The 24,111-nt window shown below is 39.6% G+C and overlaps 1 protein-coding gene across 17 annotated transcripts in view; it reads left to right on the top strand.

Annotated features, from left to right (window-relative positions):
* Window positions 1-22,475, top strand: part of c2cd5 (C2 calcium dependent domain containing 5) — a 121,278-nt gene extending 98,803 nt beyond the window's left edge. For 14 of the 17 annotated variants that reach the window (XM_059987676.1, XM_059987671.1, XM_059987670.1 and 11 more), the window contains 6 exons: window positions 259-357; window positions 2,813-2,863; window positions 3,018-3,119; window positions 3,751-3,941; window positions 14,482-14,628; window positions 21,035-22,475. In XM_059987676.1, the coding sequence (XP_059843659.1) occupies window positions 259-357; window positions 2,813-2,863; window positions 3,018-3,119; window positions 3,751-3,941; window positions 14,482-14,628; window positions 21,035-21,163 (719 nt within the window). In that variant the 3' untranslated portion in view covers window positions 21,164-22,475. Of the gene's footprint in view, window positions 1-258; window positions 358-2,812; window positions 2,864-3,017; window positions 3,120-3,750; window positions 3,942-14,481; window positions 14,629-21,034 lie in introns of those variants that run through there. The other 3 variants (XM_059987667.1, XM_059987675.1, XM_059987679.1) reach the window with 3 other exon arrangements.
* Window positions 22,476-24,111: the final 1,636 nt, after the last annotated feature.

Below are 24,111 nucleotides of genomic sequence, written 5' to 3'. Positions count from 1 at the left end.
AGATTCAATGATAATTGTCAAAAGACTGTTGGATAAATACTTAAAATTGCTGAATTTGAAGACCTTTGGTGAATGAGAAAGTAGATCAATTGCTTCTTTGGAAAAGTCTGCACAGGCCCAATAGATTCGGTGGTCTGTGGTTTCGTGATAAGTTCATGTAGATATTATGGAAGTACAGATGACAAAATATTTCTTCTGGAGTATCCCTTAAATTGTTATGATATGCATAATTATTTTTTGCTTTTCTGTGATTTATAGCTTCTGCTGAGAATGAAGAACTCCAGTTTACTTTGGAACTCTGTACGGAATCACAGTCCAGTCAATCAGCTGTACCCTCCTCTCCCAGTAACGCTGCGGGTAAGACGACAGTGTACCAGATATGGTCATTTAAACTACTTCTCTTTTTGCATGTCAAAAATAGTACATCACTTCACATGATTCTACTTCAATTTTTAGTGACATTAGAAGCTAGTCATGAGGTAACTAAATGTTGAAACAGCAAAAGCCAATTAAATTTCAGTCCAAGTCTCAGCAGACATTTGCTCCAGTTTGATCTAGCAGTTCGTAAGAGAAACCAGGAAAGTGAAAAAAAGTTATTCTTGGGTAAAACAAAGTTGCCAGAACATTGAAGAGTTGTCCCCAATGATGAATTTATTTAATAAAGCAAATGAGGAAAATCTGCACAGAGTGTGAAAAACACAAAATACACTACACACCCAGGTTTGCCCGAACCTGCCACCACTATCACCAAGGAGGACCTAGGCTTATAGGACATGGGAATACCACCCATTGCAAGTTCCCTCCAAGCCACACAGCTTCCTGAGTTAGAAAAATATCACTCCTCCATTGTTAGATCCAAACATTAGTGAAATTAATTCCTCTCAGCAATTAAGTATTCATTCCGATTGTGATGTCCAAAGATTGCAACACATCAGCCACCTTACAGTGACTTTTTTTTGAAGAAACACTTAGAAGTTGGATTGCATAACACTTCATTTTGAAGACATTGTGCAAATGACAAATATTTTAATCCTGAGTAGACTGATTTCCAAACTGAATTGCCACACACAAAAAAATTAACTATGTACTTCAGTCATTAGCTCACTTGGAAGTCTGACGTGATTTCTGTGTTAGGGACATGTGATGTATGCATTCTTCAAAACACTTTTTTTGGAACATTGCAAGGGGACAATAGAGTATGTTGTCCTTTGGACATCTTTCAATAATCCTGGGATATTGGGATCCTATTTTGTTAGTGCGAACATGCTAAGCGTGTTGCCTAAGTCCTTCTGTCTACTGCCTCATGCCCCACCTCCCTTTACCTGCACACAGCTAGACTTCGCACCTCCCAGCTTTGCTGCACCCAACCTGCTTGTGCCAGCTTCTGCTAAAATATGACAGTTTCCCTGACCTCTCTGCTAAAACAGCATTGCCCAAATCCCAACACACCTCCAACTTAATTGCTGATTTTCCAGTCAGGTAAATACCATAAGATGCACTTTAATTTCCAGACAAAAATTTCTAGTTCTTAAAAATGCATTTCTGCTTACAGATACATAAGTACTAGATGGTTGAACTTTGTTACTATAAGCAAGTGTGCATCTTTCAGTTCTGAACATGCATTTTGATTTTCTTTGAGCATGTAACTGTTCAATATTTTACTGCAAGTTTCAACTACTTAAAAAAAACTTAATTTGTGCACATCAAGTTATTAACTTCAAATAGATTAGTAATTGTGACTAAATTTGATCAGCATATTTAAATGCATTTGGTAGCATTTTTATAATATAATTTTATGATAAATTACCAAGACATTTAAACAAGAACCCAAGTCTGTATAACTGGTTTTCCATGTGTATCATGGGGTGTCATCCTAACTATTATAGCTCGGGGTGTCAAAGTTCAATTCCAACGTCCTCCATAAGACATTTGTACATCTTATCCTGTGAGCTCATGGGTTTTCTCTGGGTGCTCCAGTTTACATTCCAAAGACCTGCCATTTAGTAAGTTAATTGATAATTGTAAATTGTCCTGTGATTAGCTAGGGTCAGATAGATGGGCAATGCAGCTCGTTGTGGCCGGAAGAGCCCTTTATCTTTAAATAAATGAATAGGTCACTTAAAAAACCTTGTATTCAGTGAAAATAATTACTACATAAAATCTCTATAAAGTTGTTCATGTTATAGAATTTATAATGTTTGAAAAATATCAGTAATTATGTAAAAGGAATTATTATCTGTAATTGCCACTCTCCTGTTGTTTCCCACTGCATGAGAGGCTTTTGCAGAACAGTATTGTGCCACAGTAGCGTTAGTGGATAGTAGATATACGAGAGTAGTCTCTGCGAGTTCCTTATAAAAAGCTGAATAATCAAAATCTTACACATCAGTTTGTATCAAAGTGTTTCAAAACATTTTAAACAAATTATTAAAATTCTGACTCAAACTGAGCAAGATACATTGAACAAACAACATCAGCTTCAATCATTTTCTGGTTAAGATCTCTCCTTCATGAGGTAGATTGAAAATGTTAATATTGTAAAAATGCTGATGTCTAATCAATTAATGTTCTGACATTGCATTTATTTTCTCCTGTTTAAATCTTTGGTTATGAGAAGAATTATTACTTAGGCTGTGACTTGAATCTGAAGGTAGTATATGGTGACATGCAGTATACATACTTAGATAATAAATTTACTTTGAACTTTGCTTGAGGAAATAATAAAGGCTCTGCCCTAACGCTATACATAATATTTCCTAAAGTGTGCTAGAATTTTGGTGATCCATACTCATTCACAAAATCATCTTCTTAGGCATTTCGGAAAGTGGCAATTTGCAGGCTGTCTCTCCAGCAGTACAAAGGGGTAAGTAAAGCAGGCTGTTAACTTAGCTGAAACAGTGGGTCTTTGTTCTCTTTTCATGACCCTTTTATGCAGTGATGATTGGCTCATCAGGGGAACGTTGCAAAGGGCAATAGACATCATCCATTTTTCTTTTTCTTTTCTGTGTGTGTTTTAGCCACCTCAGTTGATTACAGTTCCTTTGCAGACAGATGCAGCAGCTGGATAGAGTTCATTAAGCAGAAAGCTCAGACCATAAGACGTGGATCAATTAAAACAAGTAGGCGGAAGTTACAGCTTATCACGGTGATAATAATCTAAGACATGCCTATGATCCTCCGTTGGTGAAGGATGGACTATCCTACCCAGCAATGGCAATGCAATCAATAGCACACGCAATCTGAGTGTGAAAGCTGCATCTTTGTCTGGAGAATGTTTAACAAAAATTGGTTAACGTTTGACAGCTTTAACCTTGAGCTGAACATGATAAAAACTGCATTCTGCTAAAAGTAACATCTTTCACACTCTTAATCAAAATCTCCTTTCAGCAAAGAAATGTCTTCCTTGATTACTTTTTGTATGGAGGTATCGCCATTGCAGCCATCGCTATTTAAATGCTCATTTGGGGAGGGACGAGGGGGTGAAGAAACTCCCCTTTTGAAGGAATGTCACTGTCTTTGAAAACTCCCCTTCCGGCTGTTTATGCCTTCTTTTTTTGCATGTTCTGCATGATCACCTACTCTTTAATGCAGCTCATGCCTGCTCCATCACTGAGCTTCAGGCGCTGAATGTATCACTGCAGCTGCTCGGAAACAGTCTGATTTTTAAAAAGCTCACAATCAACTAAACAAATTTAGTCTTTCAATACTAATTACATTCTACTGTTTTTCTGTCTCTTTCCACCCTTGTAGTTGCTTCACTTGACAAAGCGAGTCCACTGGCTGAAGCCCACACACGTCATCGCTCACCGATCTCATGCACAACCTCCACAGTCACTGTTGTGGAAATGACCCCTCTCTCTTACATTCCTGGTGCAAAAATAACCAAATATCTTGGAATCATCAACATGTTCTTCATTCGTGAAACCACATCACTGCGGGAGGTGAGCAACATTTCAGAGGTCAGGATCTGTAGAGAGATTAGTGTGAAGCCATACATGTTACAAAGTAAGGGAAAACTGCTGCATGCTACATGCTTGATATTGTGGAATTTTATATAGAATTAACAGTAACAGCTTACCTACTTTCCATTTATATAAAATGTAGAGCTTCCATATGTATATCAGCACCGGAGAGCCGTTGGTTGATGACGTAGTGCGAGGTTTAAAAGCAGCTTGGGTCCTTTTGGCTTTTTTTTCTTGGCAAGTGCCAATCAGCACAGGGCCAGTGAAAAGAAAGGAAGTGTAAACAAAGTGTCCATTGTATAGGTGGAGCATTGTTAGAGTGGTCTGCCTTTGGCTCAACAGGTTTGGCCAAGCACAGGTGGAGGTTCTAAGTAAGTAAAGTTTCAAATAAGTTTTTCGTTCTTTTAGTACATAGCTTGTTCACTGAGAATGGATCCGGAGATAGTGATATGTTCCTTGTGTGAGATGTGGGAAATTTAGGAGACCTCCAGTCTCCCTGATAACTACATCTGCATGAAGTGCATCGAGTTGCAGCTGTGTTAAGGAATTGAAGCTGCAACGCTTTGACTGTTGGCTCATATGGGAGACTAAGGAAGTAACAGATAGGAGCTACAGGGAAGTAATCACCATTGAAAAGAGGCAGGTCCCTATATAACTGTCAGGTGAGGGAAAGGGAATAGACGGCCAATACAGGGTACCCCTGTGGTTGTTTCTCTCAGTAACAAGTATACAGCCTTGGATACTACCAGGGAAGCAGCAGTGACCTGGTCTCTGGAACTGAGTCTGGTTCTGTGACTCAGAAAAGAAGGGGTGAGAAGAGTGCATTAGTGATAGGAGATTTCATAATTAGTGGAGCAGAAAGCAGATTCCACCTGCTTGAAAGAGACACCCAGATGGTATGCTGCCTGCCAAGTGCCAGGGTCAGGGATGTCTCAGATCAGGCCCAGGGCATTCTAAAATGGAAAGGTGCACAGCCAGAAGTCATGGTACATATTGGTACCAAGGACATGGGTAGGAAAAGGGAGGGTATCTGGAAAAGAGAATATAGAGATTTTGGCAGAAAGCTGAAAAACAGGACCTCCAGGCTAGTAATCTGTGCATTGCTGCCTGTGCCCCATGAATAAGATGATTTGGCAGATGAATGTGTAGCTGAAGAATTTGTGCAAGGGGCAGGGTTTCAGATTTCTGAATCATTGGGATTTCTTCTGGGAAAGGTATGACATGTAAAAAAAAGGGATGGGTTACACCTGAACCCGAGGGAGATCAATATCCTTGTGGGCAGATTTGCTGGAGCATTTGGGGATGGTTTGAACTAAGTTGGCAGAGGGTTGCGAACAGGAGTGATAGGGCTAAGGATGGGGCAGGTGGTGTACAAGTAGATGCAATCTGTAGTGGTACTGTGAGGACGGACGGACAGATAGGGCAAAATTGCAGTCAGTGGAATGAGTTGCAGTGTAAAAGGGATACAAAAAAAGAGTGATGGATTTAGAACTGAAAGTGTTACATTTGAATGCATGTAATATACGAGATAAAATAGATGATCTTGTGCAGTTAGAGACTGCCAAGTATGATGTTGTGGGCTTCACTGAGTCGTGACTGAAAGAAGATAACAGTTGGAAGCTGAACATCCAAGGATACACATTGTATTAAAAGGACGGGTAGGTAGGTGTGGGGGATGGTACCTTGTATGACTCTGTTGGTTAAAAATTAAATCAAATCCTTAGAAAGAGGTGACATGGGATCTGAAAATGTAGAATCTTTGTGGGTAGAGTTACTAAACTGTAAGGGTAAAAAGTCCCTAATGGGAGTTATATACAGACCTCCGAACAGTAGCCAGGATGTGGCCTACAAATTAAAATGGGAGATAGAAAAAGCATGTAAAAAGGGCAATATTGCAATAATCATGGGGATTTGAATATGCAGATACGTTGATTGGGACAATCTAGTTGGTGCTAGATCCCAAGAGAGGGAATTTGTAGAAAGCATACAAGATACCTTTTTCAAGTAGCTTGTGATTGAACCCACCAGAGGAATTGCAACTGTAGATTAAGTGTTATGTAATGACCTAGATTTGATTAGGAAGCTTAAAGTAAAGGTACCTTTAGGAGGCAGTGATCATAATATGATAGAATTCACCCTGCAGTTTAAGAAGGAGAAGCTAAATTGGATTTATCAGTATTACATTGGAGTAAAGGGAATTGTAGAGGCATGAAAGAGGTGCTAGCCAAAGTTGATTGGAAGGGGTCATTAGTAGGGATGATGGCAGAACAGCAACGGCTGATGTTTCTGGGGGAAATTCGGGAAGTGTAGGAAAGATGCATTCCAATCATGCAAGAAGTATTCTAAAGGGAGGATGAGGCAACTGTGGCTGACAAGAAAAGTCAAGACAGCATAAAAGCAAAACAGAGGGCATATATTATAGCAAAAGTTAATAGGAAGGTAGAGGATTGAAAAGCTTTTAAAAACCAACAGAAGACAACTAAAGAGCCATGAAGAGAGAGAAGGTGAAATATGAAGGGAAGCTATCCAATAAATAAAAGAAGATACAAAGTTGTTTTTCAGATATATAGGGAGTAAAGGAGAGGTGAGAATAGACATCAGACTGCTGGGAAATAATGCTGGAGAGGTACTAATGGGGGATAAAGAAATGTCAGGAACTTAAGTATTTTGCATTAGTCTTCAGTATATCAGAAAAACGAGAGTGTCAGGGCAGAAGTGTGTGTGGTTGCTATTACTAAGGAGAAGGTGCTTGGGAAACTGAAAAATCTGAAGGTAGATAAGTCAGATGGACCACCCCCCATGGTTCTGAAAGAGGTTGCTGAAGAGATTGTGGAGGCACTAGTAATGATGCTTCAAGAATCACTAGTTTCTAGAATGGTTCTTGACTAGAAAATTGCAAATATCATTCTCTTTAAGAAGGGAGGGAGGCAGAAGAAAGGAAATTATAGGTCAGTTAGCCTTTCTTCAGTGGTTGGAAAAATTCTGGAATGTATTATTAATAATGACATTTTGCAGTACTTGGAGGCACAGGAAAATGGGCCATTGTCAAGCGTGGTTTTCTAAAGGGAAAATCCTGCCTGACAAATCTGTTGGAATTCTTTGAGGAACTAACAGGCAGGATAGACAAGGGAGAGTTAGTGGATGTTATTTGTTTTGGATATTCAAAAGGCCTCTGTCAAACTGCCACACTTGAGGCTGCTTAACAAAATAAGAGCCCATGTATTACAGGAAAGGTGTTGACTGGCAGGAGGCAAAGAGTGGGAATAAAGAAGGCCTTTTCCGACTGGTTGCCAGTGACTAGTGCTATTCTGCAGGGGTCGATGTTGGGACCACTTCTTTTCACATTGTATGTCAATAATTTGGATGAAGGAATTGAAGGCTTTGTGACCAGCTTTGCAGATGATATGAAGATAGGTGGAAGGGCACATAGTGTTGAGGAAGCAGGGTGTCTGCAGAAAGACATAGACAGATTGGGGGAATGGGCAAAGAAGTGGCAGATTAGATATAATGTAGGGAAGTGCAAGGTAATGCACTTTGGCAGAAGGAATAAAGGTATGAACTGTTTTGTAAATGGGGAGAAAACTCAAAAATTGGTTGCAGAGGGACTTGGGAGTCCTTTTACAGGTTGAGTCAGCGGTAAGGAAGGCAAATGCAATTTTAGCATGAATTTCAAGAGGATGAGAATACGAAAGCAGTGATGCAGTGCTGAGGCTTTATAGCACATTGATCAGACCACACTTGGAGTACTGTGAGCAGTTTTGGGCACCCTATCTAAGAAAGTATGTGCTGGCATTAGGGCGAGTCCAGAGAGGGTTCACAAAAATTATCTCAGGAATGAAAGAGTTAATGGAGTTAATGTATGAGAAGCGTTTGATGGCTCTGGGCCTTTCCTCGTTGCAATTTAGAATAATAATATTTATATTGCACCTTTCATACATTAAGATGCAGGTTCAAAGTGCTTTAGAATGTAAGAATAAATCAATATAGTGATAAAGTATGAAACAATTAGAAATTGTAAGTAAAGACAAACATTATAGAGAATAAAATGTAATCAGCTATAACAAATTATATAATCAACATCATCAGGCATTAAGTAATTCTCTAAGTAGGCCAAATTAAGAAAGTAGGTTTTTAGAAGTGTTTTGAAACATTCCACAGTACTAGCTTGATGTATCTGAGTCGGTAAATTTTTGGTGTGTAAAAGCAAAAGACTGCATCACCAAGTTTTTATATACTCTAGGAACACTAAGCAAATCAGAATTCGCAGATCTAAGATCATGGTTAGTGATGTAAGGGGATAAACACTCCCAAGATATTCAGATGAGCTGGATTATTCAGAGCCTCATATGCAGTTAAGACTATTTTAAAATTGAATGAGGAGGGATCTCATTTGAAACCTATTGAATATTGAAAGTCATGGATAGAGTGGATGTGGAGAGGATGTTTCCTGTAGTGGGGGAGTCTAGGACCAGAGGACACAGCCTCAGAATTGAGGAATATCCATTAAGAACAGAGATGAGGAAAAATATCTTTAACCAGAAGGTAGTGAGTATGTGGAATTCTTTTCCACAGGCATATTTAAGGTGGAGGTTAATAGGTTCTTGATTAATCAGAGCATCAAAAGTTACATAGAGAATGGTGTTGAGAGGGATAATAAATAAGCCACGATGGACTGACAGAGCAGACTCGTGGGACAAATGGCTTAATACTGCTCTTCTGTCTTATAGTCTATGGTCTTCTTGTTAGGAACATTTAACCTACTTAGTGGTTAAAATACGATGCTCCTCTTTCTACAGTTTCTTCTTTCGAATGTTACTTTGAATGTTGCTGGAAGTTTTATTACCCTTTTATTAGTGTTGCTTATTGGCATTTTTATAAGTGAAGCATTCGAAGTAATAGAAAGTACGTGCCACGGAAAAAAACCTGATAAACAAAAGAGAGTCAAAGCCATCCTGAACTGTCTTGTCACTCCCTCTCTCTTTTCCTTCTTTTTCTGTCCCAACTAATCTTTTTCTTTCCTCCTCATCACTTTTTTCCTCCCTTTCTCCCCTTCTCTCTCCCTGTAGCTCTGAAGGTTGTTGTCATGTATCCTGGTGTAGAATTTGCCCAGCATACAGCCACAAGTAATTAGATAAGCCAATCAAATGTTATTGTTCATCACAGGCATATTGAATACAAAGCAAGGATGTTATATTTTGGTTATTGTTGGGTATTCCTGAGCTCAGAGCTGAACTATTGAGCAAGTTGAGAAGGTGAACTAGACTAATACTCGGAATGGGAACATTGACATATGAATATAGGTAAGACAAGCTAAGTAGCCACTGGAATTCAAAAGAGTGATGGGCTTCTTGAAGCAGATAAGGTCAGGAGTTTTGACAGAGTGGCTATGAAATGACTAAATAGGAGAACAAAATCATCCTTTTAAAACTGATGAGGAAAAATTTTTCTGTTGTATTTAGAACTGTTTTCCTCAAATGATGATGGCAGCAAAAGCCATTTAATATTGTTATGGCAGAGAAGGATGGATTTTTGATGATCAAGGGAGTTAATGATTGACAGGTCACGTTGGAATGGAAATATTTGGATCAATCATTATGATAGAGCAGTCTTGAAGGAGTCAGTGACTTACCCCTGCACCTATTTTGTTTGTTAACACTGGCAGAATAGTCAAAGATCATCTTTATAAATATCAATCTGTTGGGACAGTAATAGCTGCCTCTGAGCCACAGGGTTGAGGGTTCAATCCAACCCTCAGGTGCTTTCTATGTGGAAATCTGCACTTTCTCCCCATGACTGCAATTGTTTCTGCCCAGTGCGTTGGTTTCCTTCTGACCCTTAAGTTTCTGTAAATTGTCCATGTGTGTAGATAAGTGGCAAAGAGAACACAAGAGGAATTTGTCAACATGAGAGGGAATAGTTTGCAGAGTTATGTGGAAAATGAGGAATAGAGGAATGGATTTGCTCTGTTGGTAGCTGGCATGGACCAAAAGACCATATGGCTTCCTAAGTTGTACTAAGTAACCAACTAACTAAAAAGCACTACTGCTCCAGAGCAACACAAACTGCTTTGACATGCGCTGATTATTTTGGTTTTTGAATACCACCAGCTCAAAAGTTGCAAGCAGAAAACAATTGGAAAGTGTTTTGGTTTCTTAGTATGTGTGATCTTTTTAATTCTGCATTTGTATTACTACTTTTAATATAGGATAATATCACACAATAAATAAGTAGGATAGATGAACAGAGGTACACTTATGAGTAGGAGGATGGAGAGGTGTAAATTTGGAACTAGATGAATATGATCGATAAATAGAAACAGTTTGCTAGATGGATGAATATACTGTAAATAAATGAATTTTAGATGTAGATAATGATGTAAGACCATAACACTTAGGAGCAGAGTTAGGTCATTCAGGCCATTGCATCTGCTCCACCATTCCATTACAACTGATATTAGCCCTCTCAAACTATTTCTTGTGTCTTCACCCAGGATTCTTTGACACCGTTACTAATCAAGAACCTATCAACCTCCATTTTAAATATACTCAATTACTTGGCTTCCCCAGTCATCTGTGGCAATGTATACCACAGATTACCCTCCCTCTGGCTAAACAAATTCCTCCACATCTCTGTTCATCTCTTTACTGTGGTAAAGATCCCTTAGTTCTAGAACTTTTAAGCATTCTTATTTGCTTTTTTGAACCCAGTTAGATGTTTCATGTTATCTGTCAGACCTAAAGAAACCACTTGTAATTTAACTGTGCATGGGGACTTTGCTCAGCCTTAATGTAATGATGTTGCATATTGGGAGGAAGTCAGTGTTGGTAGAAATCCAGGTACAAATGTTCTGCTCTATTTATAAAGGAATGTACTTACTCTCAAGTTGTTCATATTGCATCCCCCCAGTATCAGTTCTCTATTTTTCAATTCAGCTGCTGCATGTAGTCAATTTTCAATGTCTGAAAGAAAACTTTAATGGTGCCAAGCCAAGTGGGAGGAGAAAAAGAAACCAGGATGAAGAAATGGGTTTTGAGAAGGAATGTACTGAAGAGGAAGTAGGAAGAATTATCAGAACCAATGACAAGAACAAAATTAAAGAAAACCTCCAATTTGTATCTATCACATGTCAATATTCTTACTGGTGTTGGGACTACTGTAAATTATTTATTCATCTTCATAGGTACTACCTGATCTGCTGAGTTGCTCCAGCATTTTAAGTTGTTGAAATGGATAGAACTTTGAATATTAAAACGCACATCAATAGGAGTGCTGCAGAAAACACTGGAGATGCTCAGCAGGTCAAATTGATAACTGGGGCGAGAGACAGATTTAACATATCACGTTAGAACTGGGAAAGAGATAAAGTTGCTGAGAAATTTCTGAGCATATGGGTTGAATAAAGTGATAGGGTGATGCCAGATCAGATGTTTTAATTGGGCCAGTTAGCTTCTTTATTTGTTGTATGTGTTACAAACATGGCCAGCAAGAAAGACTTTGTGCATAGGGAAAGAGGACCTGAGCTAAATATCATGGTTGGAGGAGATTGAGACAGTCAGAAAATATTTTAAGTTTTGTGAGCAGTTTTGGGCTCCATATATAAGAAAGGATGTGCTGGCATTGGAGAGAGTCTAGAGGAGGTTTATCAGAATGAAAGAGTTGACGTACGAGAAGCATTTGATGGCTCTGGGCCTGTACTCACTCGGGTTTATTTACTTACCAATTGAGATGCAGTGTGGAATAGGCCCTTCCAGCCCTTCATGGTGCCTTGCTGAGCAATCCTCAATTTAACCCTAACCTAATCAAGGACTTTTTTGCAGTAACCAATTACCATACCAGTACGTCTCTGGACAGTGGAAGGAAATGAGAGCACCCAGAGAAAACCCACACACTCATCAGGGAGGACGCACAAACTCCTTACAGATGACTTCGGAATTGGACTCTGGTGCCCTGAGCTGTAATAGTTATGCTTTAATCACTATGCTACCATGGTGCTCATGGGGAAGGGATCTCATTCAAACCTGCCGAATATTGCAAGATTGATAGGTTCTTGATTAGTAAGGGTGTCAAAGGTTATGGGGAGAAGTCAGGAGAATGGGATTGAGAGGGATAATAAATCAGTCATGATCGAATAGTGGAAAAGACTTGATGGGCTGAATGGCCTAATTCAGCTTTGTCTTACTGTCTTATAGTAAGCTTAAAGGGATGGCATTAGACTTTTATTTCCGGGTCTAAGATTAATTCAGTTTGGATTGCTTTGTCCTTAGTGAAATGAGTCTGGAAGCAGATGTTTACATTTTGATACACTGTAACTCAAAAGTGTAGCCTGTCACACTGGGTTCTACTCATCAACTAAGCTTCACTGCAGTGTCTGGAAATAGATTGTGAAGGCTGTTTGAATTTTGGTGTTTGATTATCCTGTCTAGTTTGTGTGCTGTATACAACTCTTTACTGAAGCCATCAGGAAGGACAAGAGCACAAGAAGGGTGATGTTGCCAGGCAGTGGAGGGACTCAAGTGAAAACCTCCCTGTACATGGATGATATCACCATCTTCTGCTCAGATCCGAGGTCAGTTCTCAGATTGATCAGCATCTGCAACCAGTGTGAGTTGGCATTAGGGGCCAAGGATAACTGCACAAAGATAGAAGCCACGCTCTTCGGCAACTTGCCTGACAACCCAGTGTCCCCTTCACCATCAGGTCCAATTACTTGAAGGTGCTGCTGATCTGGTTTGGAGGGGTCAAGGCATGGCTCCATTGTCATGCAGTGTCCCATTCTGCTGGAGATTGCCACACTACCTGTCCTTCATTGAAAAGTTCTTCCAGACCTTGGACCATAAAGCCAACAGGCAGTGGTCAACACAGAACATCCTGCAGATACTTCAGAAGGCCTCGAAGGACACAGTGTGGTGGTTTCCTGAGCAGACTATCTAGCAAAACACCTCATTGCCAGGAATCACCAACAGACTCCAAGACCTTGCCTGGCTGGGTTAGTGAGAGGAGCCCTCCCAATCAGATCTTTCCTGCATGCCTGGAGCATCATCCCTACAGCCCGATGTGGACTTCACGGACTATGGGTTTGCAGTGAGATTCTGAAGAAAGATGAGGTGTCATGTTTCATCGAAAGCAGCTGCATAACAGAGGACTGTCTAATCAATGGGCTATTCCCAGGGACACACATGGAAACAAACTTCAAGTTCTGCTGGCAGATCATCAATTTGGTGAAAAATACTCTTTGCTCGGCACGAAACTTGTTCGTCTACCAGCACATGGAGATGTCCATGGAAGAATGCTGCCAACTGGAATATTCCAGCTGTTGGAGTATGTGCTGAGGGATGCACTGAAGCTTGGTACGGCCACTGCAAGGGCGTGGTAGGGAAGGACCACAGAATAGGGTTCTCCTACTGGAGAGGAAGGGGCTGGGTAGTGGGAGGAAGCCCTTTAGTTATTGAAGTAATTGGTATACCACCCCAGAGTGCCAAGTGAGTGGCAGCAGTGCTATTAATGTGTATGAATGTAATAGAACAGTATGGAAAGCATTCACTGTGTATGTAAAGAATGAAAAAGGCTTTGAATGTTTTACTCCTGCGAATAATTTTTTTGGTGGTTGATCATGGGTGTTTGCCAAGCTCAGTCAGTATCATTGGTGATTGAAGTTTCTTGCTGAAAAGTAGGAAATTTGTCAAACAAATTGCACTCTCTCTAAAGTACATGTGATTATGTGTAAAGACCAGACAATTAATTTTAATGGTTTTAATTGAATTTGAATGACTGGAGCTACCCCACTGTATTTCTAGTTCTGATATGCAAGCTTGTATGACCATTGAGAAAACCGATGGGACCTGAGTTTTGTGTTTCATTTGAGTTGACAGAACCTCCTAGGACTGAAGCCTAACATTCCTTCAATACTGCACTGCAGTGTCAGCCATAATCTTTATTTCATTTCCTCTGGCTGAGATTTAAACTCTCAACTTTTTCCACAAAGACAAGAGTGGCTTCAGTCACACATAAAGGTAAACCTATGTGCAAGGCCAGTTGTTTGCAGCACTTTCAGTTTAGTACCAGGGCATCATTGACTGGAATAACAATATTTGGGGTACATTAGGTGTAGTTCTCTAATTACATTACCCAAGAACGAAAACTAGCAAAGTAGCATGATTCCCTTTCCTTCTGGGAATCATAAAGGAAGTTACGTTAAATAAAGAATAGGGGACTTTACCTAATTCCTCGTGTACAAAAATTGTCTAAAACTGAGCGTATTTTATAAACCGTAAATAAATGGAGGTAAAAGGCATCCAATTTCAAAATAAGAGATAGCTTGTTATGAAGAAGCATGAAATCAGATTTTATTTCTTTAAAGTATGAACACACTGAAGAATTTGTCGCATTGAATTTCTTCTCCTGGAATGTTGTTTAAAATTCCTTGCTTCACATAACTTTATTAAGCAGTGTGACTGAAAGGCAGTTATGTCATGGCATTTGGTGAAAATTTTAATTTTAAAAGTGTTTTCATTTCTCTTAGGAAGGAGGAGTTAGTGGGTTCCTTCATGCTTTCATTGCTGAAGTATTTGCTATGGTGAGGGCCCATGTTGCTGCTCTTGGTGGAAATGCGGTCGTGTCTTACATCGTGAAACAGTGTGTGTTTATGGAAAATTCCAACAAAAATCAGGTTTGTACTCGTCTCTGGGGGAGAAAAACAATTGTGTAATCATAATCCGAAGCATTTCCCATTGTTAATGGAACACCTACGGTCAAGCCATGAGTGATTAAATGTCACTTACTCTAACTTGTATTCAAAATGAGCAAGGGTTCCTGGCCTAAAAATCAACTCACTTAGAACGGTGTTTTTTGTGCACGAAATCATTTTCAGCAAGAGCTGAAATGATAGTGGAAATTGCACAAAGACCAGGTTGTTTGGTTAGTACCTTGCTGTTCATTCAGTAATGTACCACAGACAAAGAACAAGCATGTGGTGTCCAGTGCATTCTTGTTTGCTCCTTCTTAAATTTCAGCCCATAATCTATGCTGGATATTGTAGCACCTGTGAAGGATTCTTCTGTGTGGTGTAAAGAACATTTCAGGCAACACTGGATGCACAACTCTGGTAGATCACTAATCACCTGGCTCACCTTGGATCCCCAGCCTCCCAGAGCTTGCTAACTCTGCCCAGTTTACCTCCCCACTCACTGCACTCTAATGGCTACCAGTCATTATGCACCTCCTCAGTTCACACCTCCAATGCCAACCTCTTCTACTAACTCCCATCATTTACATCCTCCAACCTTTCTTACCCCACTGCCCACTGTTACCAAAGTCATTTTGCATTCCTGACTTGCTCCTGTCATGTCCAGTGGTACTAGAAAAATTGTTATCCTGCTCCAAATTACTAGAGTACCAAAGCTACTTTGTTTAGTAATCCAGCCCTTCCACCAACTGCCAAGACAATGGCCTGATTTACAATCCTACTCAGTCTGTCTTCTCGTCTCTCATCTGGCAAAAAAAAGATGAGGAGCAAACTGAAAGACCACATGGAGTTGGCGTTTGAAGTATTGGACAATTTATTAAAGCCTGTGCACCAGTCAAAGCTGATTTACCCAAGTGTGAATATAGTCCACCTTTTACATTCTCAGTTTGCAAGATTATCCAGATACTAATTAACAGTAGAACTCGGTTTTACTGTTTACTAGATGCTAGTTACAGAAAGACTTAAGTAACAGACAAGATCCTGATTACAGAATATAATGATTATCCATAAGTCTAACTTGGTTAACAGTAAGTCCAGCTTTCTATTACAACTGTGGGTGCATGCTACAACATAATTAATTAAGTTCCTGAACCTTGGTGGTGTTCCAGTCCATGTCTCTACTTTTAGGCTTGGTGTGCAGGCGGTTTCCTATTAGCATAATCCACATCCCTGTGTGTTAATTATTAGCCCTCAGTATTGTTTTTATCCCTATCATGTGGTCTCACTCAGACACTCTTACTCTATCATTGTCATTTCACTTGTGGTTTTTTAATAAAAATAGCAGGTTAGGCAGCATCTGTGGAAATAGAAAAAGTCATGTTTCAGGCACGAAACTTATCAAACTGAGAAAGTAAGAACACAGCTTAGTCTAGATAATGGAGAAGTGTTGGAGTACAATTGGTACAGAGGAAATTCCTCTGATAGGATGAAATAATGTGCCCCAGCAAGGTCAGAATTTAAAATCAGAGGAGGGGAATAGCAGGCAAAAATGTTTGGTCCTGATACAAAAAGAACTAAAGTGGGTGTGTAGAATGCCCTACCAAGATGGTGGTAGAGGCAATTAGGGATACGTAAGAAACTGTTAGATAAGCACATGGATAATAGAAAAATGGAGGGTTATGTAGGAGGGAATGGTAGATTGATTTTAGAACAGGTTAAAAGGTTGGTGCAGCATCACGGGCCAAGGGTCTGTACTGTGCTGTAATGTTCTATGTTCTCTGGAAGAGCCTGTTATCTAAAGCAACGCACAAAAAACTGGAGGAGCGGCCGGATGAAGGGTCTCAACTCTTGATATCGATTGTGTATTTCCCTCCATTGATGGTACCTGGCTTACTGAGCTCCTCCAGTGCTTTTTGTGTTGTGTCAGATTGGTAAATTGATTTATTGTTGTCATATGTTCTGAGATACAGTAAAAAAAACTTAGCAGCTTTGTTTTGTATGCCAACCATACAGATCATTTCATTACAGCAGTGCATTAAGGTTAGCGCAAAGAGAAAACAATAACAAAATGCAGAATAGAGGTATGAGAGAGTGCGGCTAGAGGGTAATATGCAACATCTTAATGAGGTAGATAGTGATGTCAAGAGTCTAACTTACTGTACACTAGTTTCATGCAACAGGATGGAATCTGTCCTTGAACTTGGTGCATGTGCATTCAGTCTTTTACCATCTCTTATGTTATTTAAAGTTGAAGAAATCATTAGGGAATTAAAGTAGAAGGCAACTAGAAGCATAGAATAACACCTGCAGTGCTCAGCAAAGCGATCATCAGATCTGCATTTGGATTTTCTAGTGCAGAGGAGAAACTGACCCTTCAAAGCTACATCATTTTACCCCACTGGAGAAATTCCCTTTGTTCAAGCTAATGCCCTCCCTCACCATCTCTGCCACATAAATTTTTCTACTTAACACAGTTCTGATGAAGGCTCTTGGATCAGAAACCTTCACTATTCACTGTTCACTGATTGATTGATTGATTGATTGATTGATTTATTTATTTATTTATTGATTGATTTATTTATTGATTTATTTATTTGTTGATTGATTTATTTATTGATTGATTTGTTTATTTATTTATTGATTTATTTATTTATTTATTTATTTATTGATTGGTTTATTTATTTATTTATTTATTGATTTATTGATTGATTGATTGATTGATTGATTGAGATACAGGGCTGATTAGTTCAGCCCTTTGAGCTATGCCAACCAGCAACTCCTGATTTAACCCTAGCCTAATCACAGAACAATTTATAATGACCAATTAAGTCTTTGGCCTGTGGAAGGAAACCAGAGCACCTGGAAAAAATCCAGATGGTGTCAGAATTGAACTCCAATGCCCCAAGCTATAATAGCTTAATGCTAACCGTTATGCTGTCTGATCTCCTGACTTTTCCCCAGTGCTTTCTGCTTTTATTTCAGATTTTCAATACTTCAGCTTCTTTGCTCTTCATGCACTTTTTTAACCACTATGAATCCCCAGGCAGCTGACTCCACCCGAGCTCAGTATTGACACCAACATAGAATTTTCCCAACCAACCAACTACTCCCTTGCCCATCTTCCTCCTTGTCTTTCTTCCGATGCCTGTTTTCTCCTTGTACTTCGCACTATTGGAGTGTTTTAACTGTGCAAATTGTTGTGACTAACTGAAACTGAGGCACAGGGAAGCCATACTAGGGAATATAAAAGGTTTATTCACACAGCAAACCTCCAGGAGAATCCAACAGAATCTCACTCTCCTGACACATTTTCGTACTTCAACACAAAGATAACAGTACACTATTTACATTCACATAATCCTGAAGGAAATCAGCAGGTCAGGCTAGATCCATGGAAATGATCAAATAGTTTGGGCCAAGGCCCTTGTTCAGGATTAGATAAGAAAGGGGAAGACACCAGAATAAAAAGGTGGAGGGGGGAGGGGGCGGAGAAGAAGGCTAGCTAAAAGCTGATTGGTGATGCCAGGTGGGTAGGAAAGGTAAAGGGCAGGAGATGAAGGAATCGGACAGGAGAAAGGGAAGGAGGAGTGATCCCAGAAGAAGGTGATAGGCAGTGAAAAAAGGTAAGAGACCAGAATGGGGAAATAGAAGAAGAGAGGAGGAGGAAATCATTTTTTTTTTGACTGGAAGGAGAAATCGATATTCAAGTCATCAGGTTGGAGGCTACCCAGACTGAATATAAGGTGTTGATCCCACGACCCTGAGGGTGGCCTCATTGTAGCACAAGGCCATGGACCAACATGTCAGAACAGGAATTGGAATTAAAATGTCGGGCCACCAGGAAGTTCCACTTCTGGCAGATGAAGCAGAGGAGCTCAACGAAGTGGTCCCCAATTTATGATGGGTCTCAGCAATGTAGAGGAGACCCCATCAGGAGCACTGGACCCAATAGAGGACCTTGGCAGAATCACAGGTGAGGTGTTGCCTCACCTGGAAGGACTGTTTGGGGCCTTGAATGGAGATGGAGTAGGTAAATGGACAGCTGCAGCACATTGGTCGCTTTCAAGGATTAGTGCTGAGCAGGACAAATGGACAAGAGAAGTACAGAGGGAGTGATCCCTGTGGAAAGTTGGAAGGAGTTGTTTAGTAGTATGATAAAAAATTGACCATAGTTTCATCTGTTTAACATTTTGAATATTGTTAGGTAAATTTTACAGATTAAATGTTTAACAATGGTAGCACATTCCAACTAGCAGAACGCCTTGAATATTTAATGTTGATGTCTGTTCCAACAGCCTCTGAACGCAAACTCTGGACACCCAAAATACAGTGCCTATAAAAAAAAGTATTCACCCACCTTGGAAGGTTTCAGTTTTGATTGTTTTACAACATTGAATCATAATGAATTTAATTTGGCTTGACATAGATCAACCGAAAAGACTCTTTTGTGTCAAAGTGAAAACAAATTTCTGCAAATTGGTCTAAATTTATTACAATTATTAAAAATAATTGATTGCATTATTACTCACCCTCTTCAAGTCAGTATTTAGTAGATCCATCTTTGGCAGCAATTACAGCCTTGATTGTTGAGGACAGCGTTGATAGTAGAGGAAGGGAATCCCCTTTCTTTCAAAAAAGGACATCTCCTTCATTTTAAAATAAAAAGCCTCTTCCTGAGAGCAGATTCCTTCAATGCTGCCCTCAACTGCATTTCTTTCATTTCACGCACATCTGTTCTTACCCCATCTTCCCGCCACCCTACCAGGGATAGGGTTCTGCTTTTCCTCACTTATCACCCCACCAGCCTCCACGTCCAGCACATAGTTCTGCTACCACTTCCACCATCTCCAATGGGATTCCACCACCAAGCACATCTTTCCCTTCACCCCACTTTCTGCTTTCCACAGGGACTGCTTCCTACACAACTCCCTTGTCCATTCATCCCTCCTCATTGATTTCCCTCCTGGCACTTACCCTTGAAAGTGGAGCAAGTGCTACACCTGCCCCTGCACCTCCTCCCTCACTACCATTAAGGGCCCCAAACAGTCCTTCCAGGTGAGACGGCATTTCACCTGTGAGGCTGTTGGGGTCATGTACTTTGTCCAGTGCTCCAGGTATGGGCTCCTGTATATCAGTGAGACAGACATAGATTGGGAGACAGCTTCACTGAGCACCTACGCTCCATCTGCCGGAAAAAGTGGCCACCCATTTTAATTCCACTTCCCATTCCCATTCGGATATGTCTGTCCATGGCCTCCTCCACTTTCGTGATGAGGTCACACTTAGATTGGAGGAAAAACAGCTTATATTCCGTTCAGGTAGCCTCCAGCTTGATGGCATGAACATCGATATCTTGAACTTCCAGTAATGCCCCCCCCCCACTCTCCTTCACGATTTCCCATACCCTTTTCCCTCTCTCATCTTATCTCCGTGCCTGCCCATCAACTCCCTCTACTGCTTCTCACCCCTTTTCTTTCTTCCATGGCCTTCTGTCTCTTTCACCAATCAACTTCCAAGCTCTTTACTTCATCCCTCCCCCTTCAGATTTCACCTATCACATTGTGTACCTCTCTCCCCTCATCCCACCTTTTAAATCTACTCCTCAGCTTTTTCTCCAGTCCTGCTTGAAGGGTTTTGGCCCAAAACGTCAACTGTACTTTTTTCCATAGATGCTGCCTGGGCTGCTGAGTTCCTCCAACATTTTGTATGTGTTGATTTTTTTAACTGAGACTGACAACTTTATATAGCCAAGAGTATTAGATAAGGATCAAGAATCAACTTTTGTTTCTGATATACATTTATATGTATTATGAAATGGCTTTGGTGTGTTGGTACTACATGCAACAAAAACTGATAACTTTCAACAATTATACAGAATAATGAATTATATAAAATAAAGTTAGAAGTGGAGGAATGGAATAAATTGTGCATAAATACATAAATGCCAGCATGCATTTACAATGTAAACAGCATTATAAAAAGTGTTTACGGTGCAGTGAAGTGACAAGGGTAATAGACAAAGGGGGGGTGGGGGAGCTAACTAGAATAGCTGGATTAGATTAACTGCCTAGGTAAAGAAACTTTTAAGATGGCATGAAGTTTGTCCATAAATTAATTTGAAGTCCACTTCTGTAATAGTTCAATTGGGGATTGCTGGGCAGCACAGCACCAAGGCTCTACTCTGTGCTGTATCTCTAAACAATGGGTTGAAGAACTACTGTTCCTGCAGTCAAACAGGTTTTAAAGAATATGTGAGGAGGGAACTAAGGTAGACTTAAGTAAACTTACTATTTCCAACACTGATTTTTATAAAGTTGTTTGAAAAGCCCATCATTATGAAGTGTTCATTAAACAAAGTTGAATGAATATTTGTTGCCTTCTATCCCACCAGGCGCAGTGCCTTATCAATGTAAGTGGTGATGCTGTGAACTTCGTTAAAGATTCTGATGCGGAATATGCGTCTTCTCAGGCACAAGGATGTGGTTCACAGACAGGCAATGGTAGCGGAGATGTCACATGAAACTGGTACAGACTAATCACTGCTCTAGGTTCATGCGCTTCAGGGGCTTGTAATCTGCATCTCAGTCAGATTGACCATTATCCTGAATAGAATATTTACATAACCATGGAATTACCAATTGCATCTTCCAAATGGTCTGAATGATTTCACATCCAGTCGTTGATATATGTTCTGCTAGGAAGGGCTGTAATTTTCCTTGGCCCTTTATGATCTGAAGCTTTAACTGAGAGATTAACATGTTCTCTAAAATTTTAAAGTTTAGAAGACATTCCATAGGAACTAGAATAAATTAAAGCAATTCTTTTTATGTTACGAACATGTCTTCTTAAATCCATGATTAAAGTCTGAATGTCAAGACCAAACTGAAAAGTGCATGAAATTGAAAATGGTACTAGAGTGTACTTTAAGCCAATGTCTACCTGTAAAACTGGATGTTCACTTACCACCATTGTTATTTGTAGTTTAAAAGGCAGCTCTCACTGGAAACTAGTGGAAAAAAGTGCCACAAACAAAATGCTAATATCAACATGAAGAGTTCTATGTCAGTATGGCTTTTATCTCTGTACTTGTGTAAAAAGAGACAAGACATGTCTCCAAAAGTTACATGTTTTTCATTTTGACGTAGATTGTGTAACTGAGAAAATGTAAGATTTTAGAATACGTAAACTCATTTGTGATTACAACAAATGGGACTGTATAAATCTGCAATAAAATGTATTTTTATAAATTCTCCAGTTAGAACTGCAAGAAAAAGTATTTAAAATATTCCTAACTTGTAACCTGTAAAATTTTAAAACCAGAGTACATAGTGGGCAATTGAATTTTTTTATTTTGAATTTAATCTGTATTTGAAGACTTGAATGTACAGGACTCTTCTGTTGTATGGGTTTCAACAATTCACTTGCTTTGCACACCTGAAATGCATGTAAAACAAAATTCACCATTAAAAAAAAACATTTTGCAGATTGTAAACTAAAACAAGGAAGAACATGTAAGAAATAGTACTCTTAGCTTCCCTGGGAAATGGTTCATGAATATTTATGAAGTTTTCCAGTCAATGCTGGTGACCATATGTTTTTAAATCTTATTTCATTGAGTACAGTGCTGGTTGGTACAATGTTTGCACTTTGTTATATATAAGTGTAAGATGTGTTTAACTTCTACTGCTCTACTGAATAATACTAAATCTGAATAGTTACTTCCTACATTATGTTTAACCAACATCATATACCAAAATATATTTGGCATTTGGATAATTATGCAAGCAAGTACTTGTGGGATTCACCTTTTCAAATAAATTTCTGCATCATAACCATCTGTTAAAACTGTTGTTTTCAATTACAAACCAGAGTAATATGTGAAAGACAATGCCTGTACCTCAGTTTAGCAAAGGGTGAGCTAGCTTTCTTGTTGAGTCACACAGAAGCTGTATCTGGGAATAGGGTTTTATTCACACAACAAACTTTTTCCTTCAGGAAAGAGTGCAAGAGAATCTCACAATGGTTTATACTTCACAGAAGAACAATGCACGATTAACCAGCGTTTCAATTGCAATAATCACCTACTTAACTTCAACATCTGCTATATAGTCAGATAGTTTCGCAGAATTACATATTTACAATGGTTGTGCACCCAACTAGCAGAATACATGAATATTCAAAATTGTTAACTGTTCTATAGCCTCTGCACACAAATTCCAGATGCCCTTTTGTTACAGTGTTGTTGGATAGCTTCATGAATATGCAACTCGACAGAATAATAACAAAACAGACCTATCCTGACTGTGCATTAAGTGAATACACCTTTAACAAACAATGTGCTATACAGGGGATGGTCACTTAATGACTTCATTCTGAAGTTTTCAAATCATCACTGATTAACATGAACATTCATCTGTCATCTTCCTCTATGTGGTTTCAATGGGACAGAATCAGAATATCCCACACCCAAAGACTGGTTTTACTAGTTACAGTAGCTCTAAATTGTGTACAGGTTTTATTTCCAGAAGACTGCTTCTCATTTTAGTTAATCCATAATTATGCTATACAGAATTTCATAAATCCAGAATAATTCCTAATAAGTACAATGGTTTTCAATGCTGCGGCTTCAAAGTTCCCTGGATACGAGGCCTATTCTATGTTTAGAACATGTTACAGCCTCTTTGATCTATGTTGGCTGAATACTCTTTCTGTGGGGGTCAGTGCTTTTCGATAAAAATACTGGCACATCATTCAGTCCTGGCTGTTACACTCATGTTGAGCAGAGACGTGCTGAGGATCCTGGTTTTGTTCACTATATGGAGATTCCTTTTAGACTTTGTAATTTTCCTTCCTAACTGCTCCATCAGCTGGTTAACCAAGAGAAAATCTGCAGATGCTGAAAATCCAAGCAACACACACAAAATGCTGGAGGAACTCAGCTAGCCAGGCAGCATCTATGGGAAAGAGTACAGTCGACGTTTTGAGTCGAACCCTTCTGCTGGACTAGTGTTTTTTATTGGTACAGGTGCCTGTTGTTTTGGGACACCACAATAACGTAGCAGTTACAGTGATGCTATTACAGCTCAAGGAGTTGGAGATCGGAGTTCAATTTTGGTGCCTTCTGTAAGGAGTTTGTATATTCCCTCCTGAATCACATGGGTTTCCTCTGGGTGCTCCAGGTTCTTCCCATAATCCAAAGATGAATAGTAGGTTCATCAGTCATTGTAAATTGTTCTGTGGTAAGGCTAGGGTTAAATAGGTGGGTTGCAGGCAGTGCAGCCTCATTGGGCCAGAAGAGCTTGTTCCACACTGTAAATCTTTTTAAAAAGTATGAACATAGTTGTTGGCTGTTGTCATTTCACAACATTGTTTACCATGCTATGCATTTCAATTGATTTTCCATTCCATGATATGTCTGTCTAAGATCTTTGGTACTACCATGATGAGCCAAACTCAGATTGGAGGAAC

Source organism: Hypanus sabinus, chromosome 13, assembly GCF_030144855.1.
Source record: "Hypanus sabinus isolate sHypSab1 chromosome 13, sHypSab1.hap1, whole genome shotgun sequence".
In the NCBI taxonomy this organism is placed as follows: Eukaryota; Metazoa; Chordata; class Chondrichthyes; order Myliobatiformes; family Dasyatidae; genus Hypanus; species Hypanus sabinus.
This window is presented reverse-complemented; position numbering and strand designations above follow the sequence as displayed.